This window comes from Thecamonas trahens (genome assembly GCF_000142905.1).
Source record: "Thecamonas trahens ATCC 50062 unplaced genomic scaffold supercont1.20, whole genome shotgun sequence".
Taxonomy (NCBI): domain Eukaryota; order Apusomonadida; family Apusomonadidae; genus Thecamonas; species Thecamonas trahens.
This window is the reverse complement of record NW_013657660.1, coordinates 15,101-29,389: the sequence shown is the minus strand read 5'-3', so window position 1 is coordinate 29,389 and position 14,289 is coordinate 15,101. Positions and strand designations below refer to the sequence as shown.

Genomic DNA, 14,289 nt, shown 5'->3' with positions numbered 1-14,289 from the left:
GTGACTTTGTAACGGTGTTGCGATCCTGCGTGTGACTGCCGCTGATTGGCCAGCGGATGGGCACTCAGCTTTGCGGGGATGGTCATCGGCCAGTCGTCGGCCGGTCGTCGACCGTCAGCCACCAGCCGCCAGCCGCCGCCCCACCGCCGCCCGCCCTTCCAGCGAACAGAGGGACACGTGACTCTCTTCACACGCCATGGCAGTGCAGCTGCGTGGGCTCACCACATTCATTGCGGACATCCGCAACTGTAGGTTTCATGGTGGGGTGGTGGTGCTGAGGCGTTGGCGGTGGGTGGCGGAAGGCGGTGGGTGTGTGGGCGGTAGCTAGCGGTGGCGGTGTGGGCGGACAGGTCATTTTTTTGGTGGGCAGGGAGCCGAGGTGGAGAAGGGGCTGGGGGGAAGGGAGAGGGTGAAGTGTACGTAGACAGTGGGGAGGCAGTAGGATGTGAAAGCATGTCGCGTGTCTCATGGTGGATGTGGTGCATCTGGAGAGTGTAGGCAAGAGCCAGGAGGAGGAGCAGAAGCGGGTGGATGCTGAGCTGCACAAGATCCGGACAAAGTTCCTCAACGCAGGCAAGAAGAAGCTGGACTCGTACTCGCTCAAAAAGTACCTGCTCAAGCTCTGCTTCATCTCGCAGGCTGGATACGACATCGACTTTGGGCACATTGAGGCGGTCAATCTGTTGTCTGGGAGCAAGTTCTCGGAGAAGACAGTGGGGTATCTGTTTGCGGTCATGGCCATCGATCCTGCTGGCGAGCTGGTGCGGCTCATCATCAACTCGATCCGCAACGACCTGCTGACTGCAGGCAAATCGTCGTCGCATGACGTGTCGGCGTGCCTGGCGCTGGCGGCGGTGGCAAACATCGGCGGCAAGGAAATGGCGGAGGCGCTCGCGCCGGTGGTGCAGGAGCTGCTGTTCTCGCCAGAGACGACGCCGATGGTGAAGAAGAAGGCGGCGTTGTGCCTGCTGCGGCTGTTCCGGGCGTGGCCGGAGATGCTGTCTGCGTCGGAGGTTGCGGAGCCGCTGACGCGGCTGCTCGACGCGCGGCACCTCGGGGTGGCGACCGGGGCGCTCTCGCTGCTCACCTCACTTGTCTCGCACGATCCGGACGGGTACGCCGGGTGTGTGCGGCAGTGCGTCTGGCTGCTGGACAAGCTTGCGCTGCAGGGCGAGGCCAAGCCGGCGTACTACTACTACGACGTGCCTGCGCCGTGGCTGCAGGTCAAACTGCTGCGGCTGCTGCAGTACTATCCGGCGCCGGAAGACCGCAACATGCAGGCGCGGCTGGTACAGGTTCTGGGCGCGATTCTTTCGCGTGTAGAGACAGACGCGCGGCCAAACCACGTGCACGCGGTCCAGGCCGTACTGTTTGAGGCGATGGACCTTGTGATCCACCTCGACATTGCGCCTGAGCTCATTATCCAGTGCGCCAACTTGCTGGGCAAGTTTGTGACGTCCAAGGTGACGAACACGCGGTACTTGGGACTTGCCAAGATGGCGCACCTTGCGGCGGCCAACCACGACGCGATTGAGCTCATCCGGCGGCATCAGAAGACGATCATGTCGTCGCTCCGCGATGCAGACATCTCGATCCGGCGGCGGGCGATGGACCTACTGTTTGCGATGTGCGACTCGTCCAACTCGGAGGAGATTGTGACCGAGCTCCTCGACTACCTCGACGAGGCCGAGTTTGAGATCAAGGACGAGCTTGTGCTCAAGATTGCCATTCTGGCGGAAAAGTACGCGCCGCATCCCAACTGGTACTTTGACACGGTGCTGACGCTGATCTCGGCCGGGCGCGACCATGTGTCGGACGACATCTGGTATCGTGCGGTGCAGGTGGTGACCAACAACGAGGACATGCAGCCGTACGCGGCGCAGCGGGTCTTTGACGAGCTCTGCTCGCCGTCGGCGCACGAGGTGGCGGTCAAGATTGCCGGCTACGTGCTCGGCGAGTATGGACACTTTATTGCCGACGCCCCGGGCTCGTCGCCGACGCTCATGTTCAACCTGCTGCACTCCAAGTTCTCGATGGTTGGTTCCAAGACCAAGGCCCTACTCCTCACCGCATACTCCAAGCTCGTCAACCTGTTCCCGGAGCTCAAGCTCGGCGTCGAGGCCGTGCTTGAGCAGCACCGGTCGGCGATGGACGCCGACATCCAGCAGCGCGCGTGCGAGTACATGGTCCTCTCCACCGCCCAGGAGCCGCTGCTCAACGTGGTGTGGGAGGTCATGCCCGCCTTTCCCGAACGCGAGTCGGCGGTGGTCATCTACGCCCGCAAGCTCGAGGAGGCCGGTAAGACCGACCGCGGGCCGACCCACGCCGCCGAGGAAGAGGACCTCGACGCGGTGCTCGCACAGGTCGGCGCCGCCGCAGGCGCGGCTGTGCCGGCGGCCACGCCGGCCGCGGCTCCGGTAACCTCGGCGCCGCCGCCGTCGTCGGGCTCGCTGCTCGACTTGATGTCGGAGCCGACGGCACCGGCACCGGCACCGGCTGCTACCGGCAAGGCGGCAACTGGTGGCGAGCTCGTCATCGACAACCCAGACTTTGTGGGCGCGCTCAAGTTTGCCAATGTGGGCATCCTGTTTGAGGACGCCGACATCAAGGTCGGGTACAAGGGCGAGTTCAAGAACAACCTCGCGCGGGTCACGCTCTTCTTTATGAACCTGACCGGGAGCGCAATGAGCCCGTTTGCGGCGACCGCGCTCGAGCACGAGTCGTTCAACGTGTCGGTGCCCGAAGCGCTGACGAGCGTGCCGGCTGGCGCATCGCAGGCTGCGCAGATCTTCCTCGTCGAGACCGCGGGAGTGTTCAGCAAGCCGCTGGTGGTCCAGGTCGCGTACAACGGCGAGAACCTCTTCCTCATGCTCCCGCTCTTCCCGTCCAAGTTCCTCGCGCCGCTTCCGCTCGATGGGCCCGGCTTCCTCGGGCAGTGGAATGCAGTGGCGGCCGATGCACAGAAGATGGTGGTCATGAAGCCGCACGCCGGCGCGGCGGCGTCCCCGGCCGCCGTCAGCGAGGCCCTCACCGCCCTCAACTTTGGCATCCTTCAGGGTGTCGACCCATCGCCGACCAACGTCGTCGCCGCCGCCATGTGGTGCTCGACAGCAGTCAAGGCCGCGGTCCTCGTCCGCGTCGAGGTCGCTGCCCAGCACGGACTCTACCGGCTCACCTTCCGGTGTGGCGAGGCCAAGGTTGCTGGCGAGGTCTGCGGCGCGGTGGCGCGCAAGATCGGCGTTGTGCAGGCCTAGTGGGAGTAAACAAGCCAACTCATCCTCACCGGTTTGTTGCGTGCACACCCATCACATGGCGCAGAGGAGTGGTATTTAGATAAGTGTAGACCAAGTCGGGAGGAGGTGATGGGCTCGTGCACCAGCATCAAATCAAAAGCACCAGCATCAAAGCACCATGTGCGATCAGCTGTGCAGTCGATGCGTATGTGCCTCATTGTTGTCTTGGTCCTCACCCACGTGCGAGCATCCGCCCAAGCTTGGCTGCCTTCTTGGGGTCCTTCTTGGCACCGGCCACGGCCTGCTTGGAGACAGAGCCAGCAATGAGCGAGCCACCGGGGAGCTTCCGGACCTGGGAGGCCACTCCCTTCTACATAGGAGGGGAAGGAGGAGGGGGGTGGGAGGGGAGGGGGGGTATGGTAAATCGTGGTGGTGGTGGTGGTGGTCGTACCTCGAGAACCTTGGTCACGGCGCCGTCGACCTTGTCCTTCATGTCGCCGAGGTTGTTGAGTGCGTCTCCAAAAGCTGCCATAGTTGAGGGGGGGCTTGAGCGTCAAGTGGTTTGATACGCGGGGCGGTGGGCGGTGGGTGACAGGCGGCGGGCGGCGGGGTGTTTACACTGTGGAGCGATTCTTGGCTTACGCATCCAAAAACAGCCGCCGGAAGGAGTAGACGATGCCAAAGGCGACGCTGGTGATAACTAGGCCGAGGGCGAGGACAAGACCCTCGACAACGGGCGAGTCCTGCTTGTAGAGGCGGAAGTTGGTGACCATCCAGGTCGACTCGACGTAGTTGGCCTCGGACGAGTCAGTCACCTTCCACACAAGGTCGCTATAGTCAAAGGCGAGGCCTGGCGAGAATGCTGGATGGTAGTAGGCGTGCGGAAGCAGGCGCTCGGCATCGTCGGCAGACGGAAAGGTGGTGAGCGCGGCAAGGAGGTCGTGCACAAACTTCTCCAGCGGCGTTACCATCGAGAAGCGGAAGATCGAGGAGTAGTACGACGGCTCGGATGCGCCGGCGGCGGGAATGACCGAGCGCACAAGCTCGCAGTCAAAGTCGGCCGTGAGGCAGTGCAAGAGCTGCGAGACGAGGGTGCAGTTGGCGGAGAGCCACGCCGGAACAGCATCGTCCGACGCAAGCGCAAACGCCGACCGTGCCAGCGTGCTTGCCGCCTCGCACACGTACGCCTCGTCAATCACCGCGCCTGTGTCGTACATCGAGTTGTAGTAGCGGTTGACAAACTCGGCCCGGTGCTGGGTCAAGTGCACTGCGGGTGTGCCCGGAGGAAGAGCCTCGCCCAGGCCCAGAATGGACGACGGCGGAAGGAACGAGGTCGAGACCGGAATGCCGGGCGTCGAGCCGGCCCTGACCAGGATCGGCGCGTCGTCACTCTCGCTCAGTGACTCCAGCTCGGTCCGCAGCGCCGCCGACGCGTCGCCAGAAGCGCCGCCTGACTGGATGTGCGCGTACAACGCGCGCCGCGGCTCGTCCGGCGAGGCAAAGCCGACTTGCCGCACGTCGAGGACGCCTGCAATCGTGGCCGCGTCCAGTTTGGTGAAGCTGGTGTCAAACTGAAACGGCCGGTCGCACCCGGCTCCGTCGGGCTTGTCGCAGTAGAACGGGCGTGCCACGTCGCGGGCCCAGGTACGCGAGCCGTAGTAGCCCCACGCCTCGGCGGTAAAGGCGCCGTACACAAACTCGGCCGTGAGCGAGCCCGGATAGTGCGCCGAGACGTTGTGCAGCGTGGCAGCCGCGCTCAGCAGCGCCACCAGGCCCGACACGTCGTTGTCGGCGCCGCGGGCCGAGTCGTGGAAAAACGCCGTCGCGTCCATGGCGGTGGTGAGGAGCACAAGCCGCGAGCGGCCACTCGGGGCCGGTGCATCCGCTGGATCCACTCGTGCCGTCGTCGCCCACACCGAGGCGCCGCCGACCGGATCGCAGTACCCGCGCCGGAGGCAGGTCTCGGTGTCCTTGGATCCCTGCATAAACGCGCTAGGCTCGGCAGCGTGCCGCGGGTAGCTAGCATACCCGTTGACGGCGTTGTCGCGCGCCAGCGCCAGCACCGTCGCCGACTCTTGAGCAGAGAGGGCAAACATGGGAAAGTTGTACGCCAGGTGCGACATGCCCGAGCCGCTCGGGTTCCACGCCACGCACTCGGGCGCGGCGCTCTCGCCCGAAAGCTTTGCCGAGATGCGACCGAGCGGGCAGGTGAGCTCGGGCGAAAAGCCATCGACCGGCGGCGAGCCGTGAAGAACAAGCACGCCAGCGACGATGCGCGAGTCAATGAGGGCAGCGAGGACGGATCTGGTGAAGAACTGCGGCGCCATGACCATGACATACTTTTGATGAGGTACGGCAGCAGCAGCAAGATCATCCAGTTCTTTCTGAGAAGTGAGCGGATAGAGCGGACCAGCCTTTGCAGACTCTGGAAAGCCACAGCCAATGGTCCCAAAGGTGGTCAGAAGACGAGTACAAGGAGAGCCCGAGAGAGTGGTGTACATGGCGTCATGGAGGCTGGTCAGGCTCGGGCTAGCAGCTCCTCGGCCCACCACTCCAAGCACAACCACCATGGCCACACACACAGCAACTGCCCCAATCCCATCCCGTCGGTACATCCTCGTTTGTCTTGGTAGCCTTGGAGAGTGGGGTGCTTGCCGAGCTTGCCGAGCGTGCCGAGCTTGCCGAGCTTGCCCTTGCTTGCCCTGTCGCCCGCCGCCTTCCTCCTTCTCGTTTTGCTGCCAGCGACGGACGCTACCTCTGATCCGGCCAGGCTGCCGATGACCATGGCCTGTTGATTGGCAGTGCGAGTGGGCCTACGGTTTGTTCTCTGTGAGCGACAAGTAGATACGGCATGTTGTCTGCCATCGGTCGGCTGGCCATGTCGATGTGGGTGGCAACGAGGTAGTGAGGCTAGCAAGGTCAGCGTTGATCGCTAGCGAAAGTTGGCTACAGAGATGTTATCGATCTACAGCTGTGACAGAGCGGAATAGTACGGACGGCATGTACGAGCTCTGCTTGGATTGGAGTAGGCTTGCTGTTCGCGGTACGCGCGCGTGTAGATGGCCGGCCACCTGTGTGAGTGTCGCCTGTGCGCCACGCCCCGCAGACCGACTACAGGCCACCACCACCTCACCCCCCCCCCTGCCCCAACCTCAACCCCATCCCCTTCCTGGGGCATACAACATGCATGGGATGCGTAGAAAGAATGCCCGTCTCGTCGCTCTCACTCGTCCTCGGCTCGCGGCACGAGCTCGACCCGAGGCTTCCGGCAAGCACCCTGAGCACGGTGGTCAGCCTCGCGAGAGTGTCTCTACCCATGTGGGGCATGTCTCTGCTCCGGTTGCGGCTGGATCTGACGATGAGGACCAGCAGCGGCAGCAGCGACAGCAGCAGCAGCAGCAGCAGCAGCAGCCTGCCATTGTGCCAGCATCATCGCACACATCGGTTGCGTCGTCGCTCGCAGAGTCGCTCGAGGACGAGCTGGAGAGCCGTGAGAAAGAAGCGCGCCCGACTTGCATCCGGTTCCTGTTGAGCTCGCAGCTCGCCATCGAGTGGGATCTGGAGGCCAAGGGAGCGTGTGTTATTGGACGCGCCAACGGGTGCTCAGTTCCGCTGGCTGCAGTGCCAACGGTGTCGGGGCGTCACGCGCGCATCGAGCTCGACCCGGCGACGGGCGTCGTCTCTGTCACCGACCTCGGATCGTCGAATGGGACATACGTCGACTCTGTACGGCTGGCCAAGAACGAGACGGTGGTCATCGGGCCGAAATCACTCGTTTTGCTCGCAGGCGCGGCTCCCGGGCGCGGTGTTGTCGTTGTTCGCCTCTCCTGCCACCAGAGTTGCGACGCTCGCAGCGCCAGCACCAGTGTCGGATCGGCCCGGTACGAGCTGCGGCGCCAGCTCGGTGCCGGTGCGTTTGCGGTCGTGTACGAGGCGCGGCGGCAGAGTGATGGCGCGGCGGTTGCTGTCAAGGCTGCGTCGCGGACCAAGTTCAACGACGCCACCATGGCGCTCGCGGTTCGGACCGGCTTGCCGCCGCCCGACATCGAGCTCGAGCACACGCTCCTCGCAGCGCTCGACTGTCCCCACATTGTGAACGTACTTGATGCCTACTCGGACGGCGACGCGTTTTGTGTCGTCCTCGAGCTTGCGCCGCTCGGTTCGCTCGCCGCAGTCGTCAAGGGCTACTCGGACAAGCGCCTCCCGCTTGCCGACACCGCTGTGGTTGTCGGGCAAATGGTCGAGGCGCTTCGCTATCTCCGCACCAAGCGCATCATCCACCGCGACGTCAAAGCCACCAACATGCTCGTCTTTGCATGCTCACCGCACTGGCGCATCAAGCTGGCTGACTTTGGCATGGCGGTCAAGCTCGGTTCGTCTGCAGACTTGCTCATGACCATGTGCGGCACACCAGCGTACGCCGCGCCCGAGATGCTGGCCCTCCGCCGTATTCCGTCCAACTCGAGCCAAGCGGCGAGCCCGGCCGCACCTGTCCTCTCCCGCCGCCGCGGCAGCTCGTCTGACTATCTGCGCGGCTACTCGTTTCCCGTCGATATGTGGTCGCTCGGTGTGACGACATATTGGTGCCTTGCGGGCGACGTCCCGTTTGCGGGCGCCAAGCGGCTCATGTTCTCGCAGATCGCCACAGGCAATTACTCGTTCTCCGGCCCGGCGTGGCCGCTTCCACGCACCGCTGTGGCGCAGGCCTTTGTCGCTTCGCTTCTTGAAGTCGATGTGCTCAAGCGGCTCACGCCGCGGCTAGCACTCCGTCATCCGTTCCTCCGCCGCCCGCGCCCTCCCACCCACCCGACATGTGCCCCGCCGCAACCGCTGAGCTCGTTTTCCGACCTCGCCGATGCCGTCCTAAGCTACCTTCTCTCGTTTCTGCCGCCTGCTGACGTGCTGCGAGTGGCCTCGGTCTCGAAAGCCACCGCCCGGGTGGTCGGTTCGAGCGATGCGCTCTGGAGAGTCCTGCTGCGTGTCGCGTGGGCCGACGCCCGTACCTACTGGGCGGGTGGACTCCTTCCTCCCGCGCCACCCGAGCTGCCGTGTGCAGCGACCAGCCGTCGCGCTGTCATGAGCCTTCTCCGCCTGAGAGCATCGTTCAACTCGCTCCTCGCAGCCGCCTCGGGCACCATGATCGACGCCGAAAGCCTCGCCCGGGTCGTGACGTTCACAAGTTCTGGTGACGCCGATCTCGCCAAGCTCATTGTGGCGGGCAGGCCCGGACTCGGCCTCGCGCCGCTGCCGCTTGGCCATCGAGCAGTTGTCGCCGCAGAGGCGGTCTACGGTGAGCTCTGGCTGGAAGAGTACAGCGAGTGGCTGCAGCGCTCTCGCTAGCTACAGCGCGGCGTAGACACGAGGTGCAGACTCAAAGATGTACGACTCGTCAACAAGGACCGCGATAGCGTCAAAGACTCTGCTCCGAGCCACGTTGCAGAACGACGGCGAGGCAGCAATAAGATTCACCAGCGCAGATGCAGTCACGCCCGACACCGAGCCGTCGCCCGGCCGCACGTCATGGTTCCGCGCATCCGCCACCAGCGCCAGTAGCGCAGGCCCGAGGTTGCGGCTCACCGAGATAGCCTCGTACACGTCTGCATCCTCGTCCTGGAGAAAGATGAGCCCGTCGCTCACGAGCCGTGCCAAGGTGCGCACAAACAGCGACTTGAGCCGCGTCGCCGCCTCGACCGTCGACGGCACCGCTGCCAGCGCAACCTGAGCCGCCGCATTGAGCTCCGGCAGCCTGCGGAGCTCGGCGTACGACCGTGTACCGGTCGCGGCAATAGCGCCTAGCACAGCATCTGCAAACACCGCTTGTGGATCGCGGGGCGGCTCGTCGCCGCTGGCCTCGCCGCCCTCGTCGACAGCTCCCTGCTCCCGGTCCATCTCACGACCGAGCGCCGGCGGCGGGCGCGATGCAAGCTCAGCCGCCGCCGCCAGGAGATCCGGGGCCAGTACCTGGGCCGGCTCAAACGACTTGGTGTAGCGCTCGACAGTGAGCTGCGTCGCCACCAGCCACGAGAGGGCCTCTGCGTGCGGATCAGAGCTCGCGTACACCGAGTCTGCCACCATCTGCAGATCGCCGCGGAACGAGCTCAGCCGGCCGCGAGCCACCACACTCTCGCCAAGGCCCAGCACACGCGGAGCATCTGGATCGGCATCAGCATCGACCACACCGTCCGGTAGCCAGCACACAACCGGGAGCAACCCTGTTCCGTCGTCGATGAGGTACTGGGTGTGGCGGGCGCGGCGGGCAACCTGAACCACCATGCCGGTCACCTCGGCAGCCTTGACCAGCCGCCCAGCTACGCTCACGCTCCACAGGTCGTCGTCGCCGACAGCGGTTGCATCCTGCTTCCTCCCAGTGTAGAGGCTAGCTATAGGCAGCCGGAAGTATGTCCAGCTGAGCGGGTCGAGCCCGGTGAAGAGGGCCGTGTTGGCGAGTGAGGCCATGGCCAGGCCAAGTCGAGTGGTGATGGTCAGGCCCGGCAGAGCACCGAGGTCGGCGGAGAGCAGGTGTGGAGAGAGGGGTGTAATGGCATCGCGGCTTGATCGGGCTACATATTGACACGCCAGCTGTCGGGCGAGAGGGCAGAGAGCGAGTAGAGCTGCGGGCGGAGAAAGGCAAAGAAGATTGCGAGGGCTGCGAGGGCAGAGCCAAAGAGGACGACGTAGTAGCCATCGACCAAGCCCGGGATGGAGAGCATGTCGACGCCGGCCATGGCGATGGGCTTGGGCCACGTTCCGCCGAGGTTGGAGAGGGTGTTGAGGGCAGTGAGGATGGTGCCGCCAACTCGCGGATCGGCGATGCGGGCAAACCAGCCGCACATGACGACAAACATGAACGACGACGCCAGCGAGGAGACAAGCGAGAGGAGTACGACCAGAACGTAGAGCGCAGTGCCAGCCGAGCCGTCGGGCTGGGAGAGAAGCGGATAGTAGGCGACGACGGCACCGTCGACAAAGACCAAGCCAATGCGGACGAGCCAGGCAACCACAAAGAGGCGGAACGGATTCGGGCCCGACGCCCATCGGCCGGCAAGCATGGCAAAGACGATCGAGAAGGGAAAGGCGATGACAGCGACCAGAGCCAGGTCCTCGGTCTTGAACCCTGCCTCCATGAGCTTGAGCGGGGTGATGGCATCGTCGGCCACAAAGCCGATCTTGACAAGGAGGAGAACGGCGACAAGGCGGAGGAAGTTCCGCGACTTGGCCAGGGCGAGGAAGACCCGGTAGATGTCCATTGCTGCCGCCATGCCTGAGGCCCCGACACTGGCTGCGCCCTCGGGATCGTCGTCCTCGGTGACAAAGAGCACCAGGACCGCAGTCACGGCGAGGTATGCCATGCCCACAAAGAACAGGTAGCCCGAAAGGGTCCACAGCCCGTAGTGCGGATCGGCGGTGAGCGAGGAGCGCAGGTACGCGTTGCAGAACTCTGGCGAGTGGAGGGCGAGAAAGACGGTGAACGAGACAAAGAACCCGATGTTGAGCCCAATCGACTGGCAGGTCGAGGCGTACGACCGGTTGCGCGGCGCGAGGCGGGTGAGCGCCCAACCGTCGACGGCAATATCCTGTGTGGCGGTGACGACGACCAGGACAAAGAAGACAGCAACAAGCGTGGTCATCGATGCTGCGCCCGGTGGAAGCGACGCCAGCGAATCGGCCGAGTGTGGATGCGGACCGTCGACAAGGACAATGAGCGGAGTGTAGTACGAGAGGGCGATCATGATCAAGCCGGAGATGGTCTGCATGGGCACGATCCATGTCTTGCGGCGGCCGAAAACCGGGACAAAGAAGGCATCAACCAGCGGAGCCCAGAGGACCTTAAGCGAGTACGGATACATGGCGATGGAGAAGAGCCCCATGGATGAGAACGAAAACGACTTCTTCAGCAGAAACGAGAGCGAGCCCATGGTGATGCCCAGCGGCGCACCTTGGGCCGCGTAGAGGAGCACAAGGAGCCAGAAAGCACGCCCGTCGCCCACCACCACCTCCATCAGCGAGTCTGCTCCTCCCAGCTGCTTCTCCTCATCTTTGTCTTTGCCCAACCTTCCCATGCCGTCTTCCTCGTGGTACTCGACCTCGCTCACCTTGCGCCGTCTCACCATGGCTTCTGCTGACCTCGCCAGTTGTCGGCTCACTTTGAGTTGAGTGTGCCGGCGAGAGCATATGTCCCTGACTCGTGGTGGCGTACATTGAGCTGAAGCGAGGAGGCTGTGGAGTGATGATCGGTGGGGGAAGGGGGTTCATCGGGGGTGGTGATCGGGAGAGAGGGGGGGGGGAGGGGGGGAGAGGGGGGCCGTCGTGGGATCGTGAACGATGACTGAGTTTGGGGGGTGGGGAGAGGGAGGGAATAATCAAGTCGGCGGATGAAGGGATGACAAAGGGGGTAGATGGAGTTGGATTAGGAGGAGATGTGTGTGTAGGGGGGGGAGGGGGGAAGTTGCGGTAAGAATAGGCAGCTCGATCATAGGTTGAGACCGCAGAGGTAAAGGGTGACCTGATTAGAATCGTTGATCATGTACTTGGGTTGAGTTTGGCTTGATTTCAGATGAGTCCAGTTGGACGATACACGGCCACAATGACCACACCACACCAGACAACAACGAGTGCGGCATGGCCCAAGCTACGGCATGGACCACATCAACAGATCACTTGGTGAATCAGAGGCTGTCATGGTGGCGAGGGCAAAGTGTGTTGTCTTGGTGTCATCGATAACGTGCCACAAGCAATAATCGTTGCGATCGGTTGGACCAGCGGCGGCAGGCACGCCGAACGAGGCCGAGGCGGAGGCAGAGCCAGTCGGACCGAGCTTGGGCGCGGGCTGTGGCACGTGACTCAGAGAGAGGGTAGAGACACGGACGGAGCGGGATGGCGGAGGTGTGTGTGCATGTCCGTGCAGACCGGAGAGCACTGAGCGAGGCCGAGTGGCGTACGGTAGAGGCACTGGCGGGAGTGGCGGACGTTATGGAGACGGCGAACCGGGCTGTGGCGGAAAAGCAGATGGAGGTGAAGACGACGGAGATGGAGGCAGCACTGGCCGAGGCGGATGCTGGGCTGCGGCATGGGCTCGAGTCGCCGGTGACGGTGGTGGCGAGGGCGGGCGATGGCCGGCTGGAGGCTGTGCCGTATCCCGAGGCTGCGCTGGAAGAGGTGGAGGCGCTGGCGCTGGCGGTCAAGGCTGCGGCGCACGAGCTGGCGCTGGGCGGTGGCAGTCTGGCGGGCGAGTATCTCAAGGCGCGTGCGGACGCGCTGCTGAGTAACCACTACCGGGTCTCGGAGGAGATGTGGATGGAGTGGATGGCGAGCGGAGTGACGGCTGGCGCACCACTGGTTGTCGCGCTCGGCCCGTACGTGACCAGGGCCGAGATGGGCGGCGGGGTGTGCAAGACGGCATGGCTGTGCGCCACGGGCGTGTACGATGCAGCAGCGACTCGGATCGTGGTGGGTGCTCTCGACGGCTGGTCAGCGCTCAACGCCGAGCTGCCGGGCGTGGAGGCTGGCGCGGCGCTGCTCCGACTCCCGCAGGTCTGCATCCGTGTGGTCAACGTGGTCATGCTCGCCGGCCTCGATCCAAGAGCGCCGCCGCCGCTGGCGCTCAACCTGCCATGCGAGGCCGTGGTGCGATCGACGCGCGGCGCGGTGGCGCTGGTTTTGGGCAATGTGGCGGCGGCGGTGCATGCACGGGTGGCAGCGCCGCTGGCGGCGCTGATTGCCGAGCCAGGACTCCCGCAGCCAAAGCTCGACGACTTGGTGTACTTGGTGGCGGCGCGGCAGGTTGCGTACGCTCTCGGCCCGGCGGTGCTGGTTGTAGACGAGCACTCGCTCGAGTCTGTCGAGGGCGCACTCGGCGAGTCGGCGCTGGTGCTGGAAGAGCTGAAGGGCCTGCTGCTCGGCCTGTACGTGGCACGCCAGCATGCGCCGCGGACCCGGTGGGCCTCGCTCGTCGCCACCTTTGTCATCAACACGCTGCGGTCGCTGCGGCTGCTGCTTGCGGACGGAGACGCGGGAGCGAGCGCCGCGGCGCACACAGCCGTCCTTGGCTGGCTGTTCCGGGTGCAGGCGCTCTCGGTGGTGAGTGGTCTGGCACCAGACAGCAAGAAGGCAAGCTCTGGCGAAGAAACGAGCGAGGTTGTGGTTGTGGCGCACGCGCAGATTCTTCGGGCGCCGGCATCGCGCAAGTGGATCTCGTGGGACGCTGCCGTTTTTGGCGAGCGGCTGGCTGGTGGGGTCGGGCTTGTGCTTGGGCTGATTAGCGCCGGCGACGCGGCGGCGGCGAGCGAGTGGATCAGCTTGCTCTCAGGCGAGTATGAGTCGCAGGCTGCCAAGGTAGAGGCGGTGTTGAGCCAGAACGCGGTAGCCCGCAGCGTTCCGGTCTCGATCACGCTCGCGGGGTATGAGGCAGGAGCAGCGGCCGATGTTTAAGCGAAGTCTAGAACGGACGGCGACGAAAGATGACGATGGAGAGAACAGCGGCGAGCTCTGCCAGCAGCGGGATGAGCACGGTGAGAATGAAGATGTACCAGAGGGTGTGGACGTGCCACTCGTTGGCAATAAAGAAGACAACAGTGATGGTGCCGACGACGTGGACAAAGATATCAAAGACAGCGAGGAGAGCGTAGAAGAGCGAGAAGCCAGCAATCATGAGGACCAGCTCTGCAGCAATAAACGCCATGGCCAGACCCCACGAGATCATAGCCTCGTCCATCTTCTTGTTGTACTCGGACTGCTTGTAGTTGACCGGCAGCGCCGCCCGCACATTGTTTTGCAACGAGTAAAACGCACACAGAATGGCCACAAGGTGCAACATTGTCGCCATGTACCGCTTGCCCAGGAGTCTGTGTCATAGTACGGCGGGTGGGTGAGTTGGCGAGAGGGGGAGGGGGGGGGGGGGGGTAGGGGGGGCGGGAGGGGGGGAAGTGGCGCCAAACTGACGGCCATTGCCACGGCCGCAGGGACGGGGCGGGGATGGGGCGTACGAGGCGTGGATGCTCATCGTGTATATGTGTATATGTATGTGTGTGTATGTGTATGTGTGTGTGTGTGGTGTGGG

At 64.0% G+C, this 14,289-nt stretch overlaps 8 protein-coding genes across 8 annotated transcripts; 3 read left to right on the top strand and 5 right to left on the bottom strand.

The window, feature by feature from the left end:
• Positions 1-182: 182 nt before the first annotated feature.
• On the top strand, positions 183-3,282 carry AMSG_04575 (AP-2 complex subunit alpha-2). The gene is made up of 2 exons (XM_013902796.1): positions 183-248; positions 499-3,282. Exons 1-2 carry the CDS (start codon positions 197-199, stop codon positions 3,252-3,254), a joined length of 2,808 nt encoding a protein of 935 aa, XP_013758250.1. The 5' UTR covers positions 183-196; the 3' UTR covers positions 3,255-3,282.
• Positions 3,283-3,310: 28 nt separating this feature from the next.
• On the bottom strand, positions 3,311-3,791 carry AMSG_04574 (uncharacterized protein). Its single transcript, XM_013902795.1, has 2 exons — positions 3,685-3,791; positions 3,311-3,603 (listed from the first exon to the last, which is right to left on the bottom strand). Exons 1-2 carry the CDS (start codon positions 3,763-3,765, stop codon positions 3,466-3,468), a joined length of 219 nt encoding a protein of 72 aa, XP_013758249.1. The 5' UTR covers positions 3,766-3,791; the 3' UTR covers positions 3,311-3,465.
• A 39-nt stretch (positions 3,792-3,830) lies between these two features.
• On the bottom strand, positions 3,831-5,734 carry AMSG_04573 (nicastrin; the record flags this gene model as incomplete). Its single annotated transcript, XM_013902794.1, has 1 exon — positions 3,831-5,734. The coding sequence occupies one exon, from the start codon at positions 5,732-5,734 to the stop codon at positions 3,872-3,874; it is 1,863 nt and encodes a 620-aa protein (XP_013758248.1). The 3' UTR covers positions 3,831-3,871.
• Positions 5,735-6,438: 704 nt separating this feature from the next.
• AMSG_04572 (CAMK protein kinase) lies at positions 6,439-8,527 on the top strand (the record flags this gene model as incomplete). The annotated part of the gene is made up of 3 exons (XM_013902793.1): positions 6,439-6,522; positions 6,597-8,404; positions 8,512-8,527. The coding sequence occupies 3 exons, from the start codon at positions 6,439-6,441 to the stop codon at positions 8,525-8,527; spliced, it is 1,908 nt and encodes a 635-aa protein (XP_013758247.1).
• Positions 8,528-8,553: 26 nt separating this feature from the next.
• AMSG_04571 (OB-fold nucleic acid binding domain-containing protein) lies at positions 8,554-9,689 on the bottom strand (the record flags this gene model as incomplete). Its single annotated transcript, XM_013902792.1, has 1 exon — positions 8,554-9,689. The coding sequence occupies one exon, from the start codon at positions 9,687-9,689 to the stop codon at positions 8,574-8,576; it is 1,116 nt and encodes a 371-aa protein (XP_013758246.1). The 3' UTR covers positions 8,554-8,573.
• A 104-nt stretch (positions 9,690-9,793) lies between these two features.
• On the bottom strand, positions 9,794-11,378 carry AMSG_04570 (acetyl-CoA transporter; the record flags this gene model as incomplete). Its single annotated transcript, XM_013902791.1, has 1 exon — positions 9,794-11,378. The coding sequence occupies exon 1, from the start codon at positions 11,342-11,344 to the stop codon at positions 9,794-9,796; it is 1,551 nt and encodes a 516-aa protein (XP_013758245.1). The 5' UTR covers positions 11,345-11,378.
• An 825-nt stretch (positions 11,379-12,203) lies between these two features.
• On the top strand, positions 12,204-13,808 carry AMSG_04569 (uncharacterized protein; the record flags this gene model as incomplete). The annotated part of the gene is made up of 1 exon (XM_013902790.1): positions 12,204-13,808. The coding sequence occupies one exon, from the start codon at positions 12,204-12,206 to the stop codon at positions 13,659-13,661; it is 1,458 nt and encodes a 485-aa protein (XP_013758244.1). The 3' UTR covers positions 13,662-13,808.
• Positions 13,641-14,265, bottom strand: AMSG_04568 (uncharacterized protein). The gene is made up of 2 exons (XM_013902789.1): positions 14,216-14,265; positions 13,641-14,074 (listed from the first exon to the last, which is right to left on the bottom strand). Exons 1-2 carry the CDS (start codon positions 14,230-14,232, stop codon positions 13,669-13,671), a joined length of 423 nt encoding a protein of 140 aa, XP_013758243.1. The 5' UTR covers positions 14,233-14,265; the 3' UTR covers positions 13,641-13,668.
• Positions 14,266-14,289: the final 24 nt, after the last annotated feature.

What these genes read in the sequence shown, in the direction of transcription:
- AMSG_04574 (XM_013902795.1), bottom strand. Translation starts at nt 3,765, where the DNA reads ATGGCAGCTTTTGGAGACGCACTCAACAACCTCGGCGACATGAAGGAC. An exon ending in CCGTGACCAAGGTTCTCGAG is followed by an intron (nt 3,604 to 3,684) that starts GTACGACCACCA and finishes CCTCCTATGTAG; the next exon opens with AAGGGAGTGGCCTCCCAGGT.
- AMSG_04575 (XM_013902796.1), top strand. Translation starts at nt 197, where the DNA reads ATGGCAGTGCAGCTGCGTGGGCTCACCACATTCATTGCGGACATCCGC. An exon ending in CATTGCGGACATCCGCAACT is followed by an intron (nt 249 to 498) that starts GTAGGTTTCATG and finishes TGGAGAGTGTAG; the next exon opens with GCAAGAGCCAGGAGGAGGAG.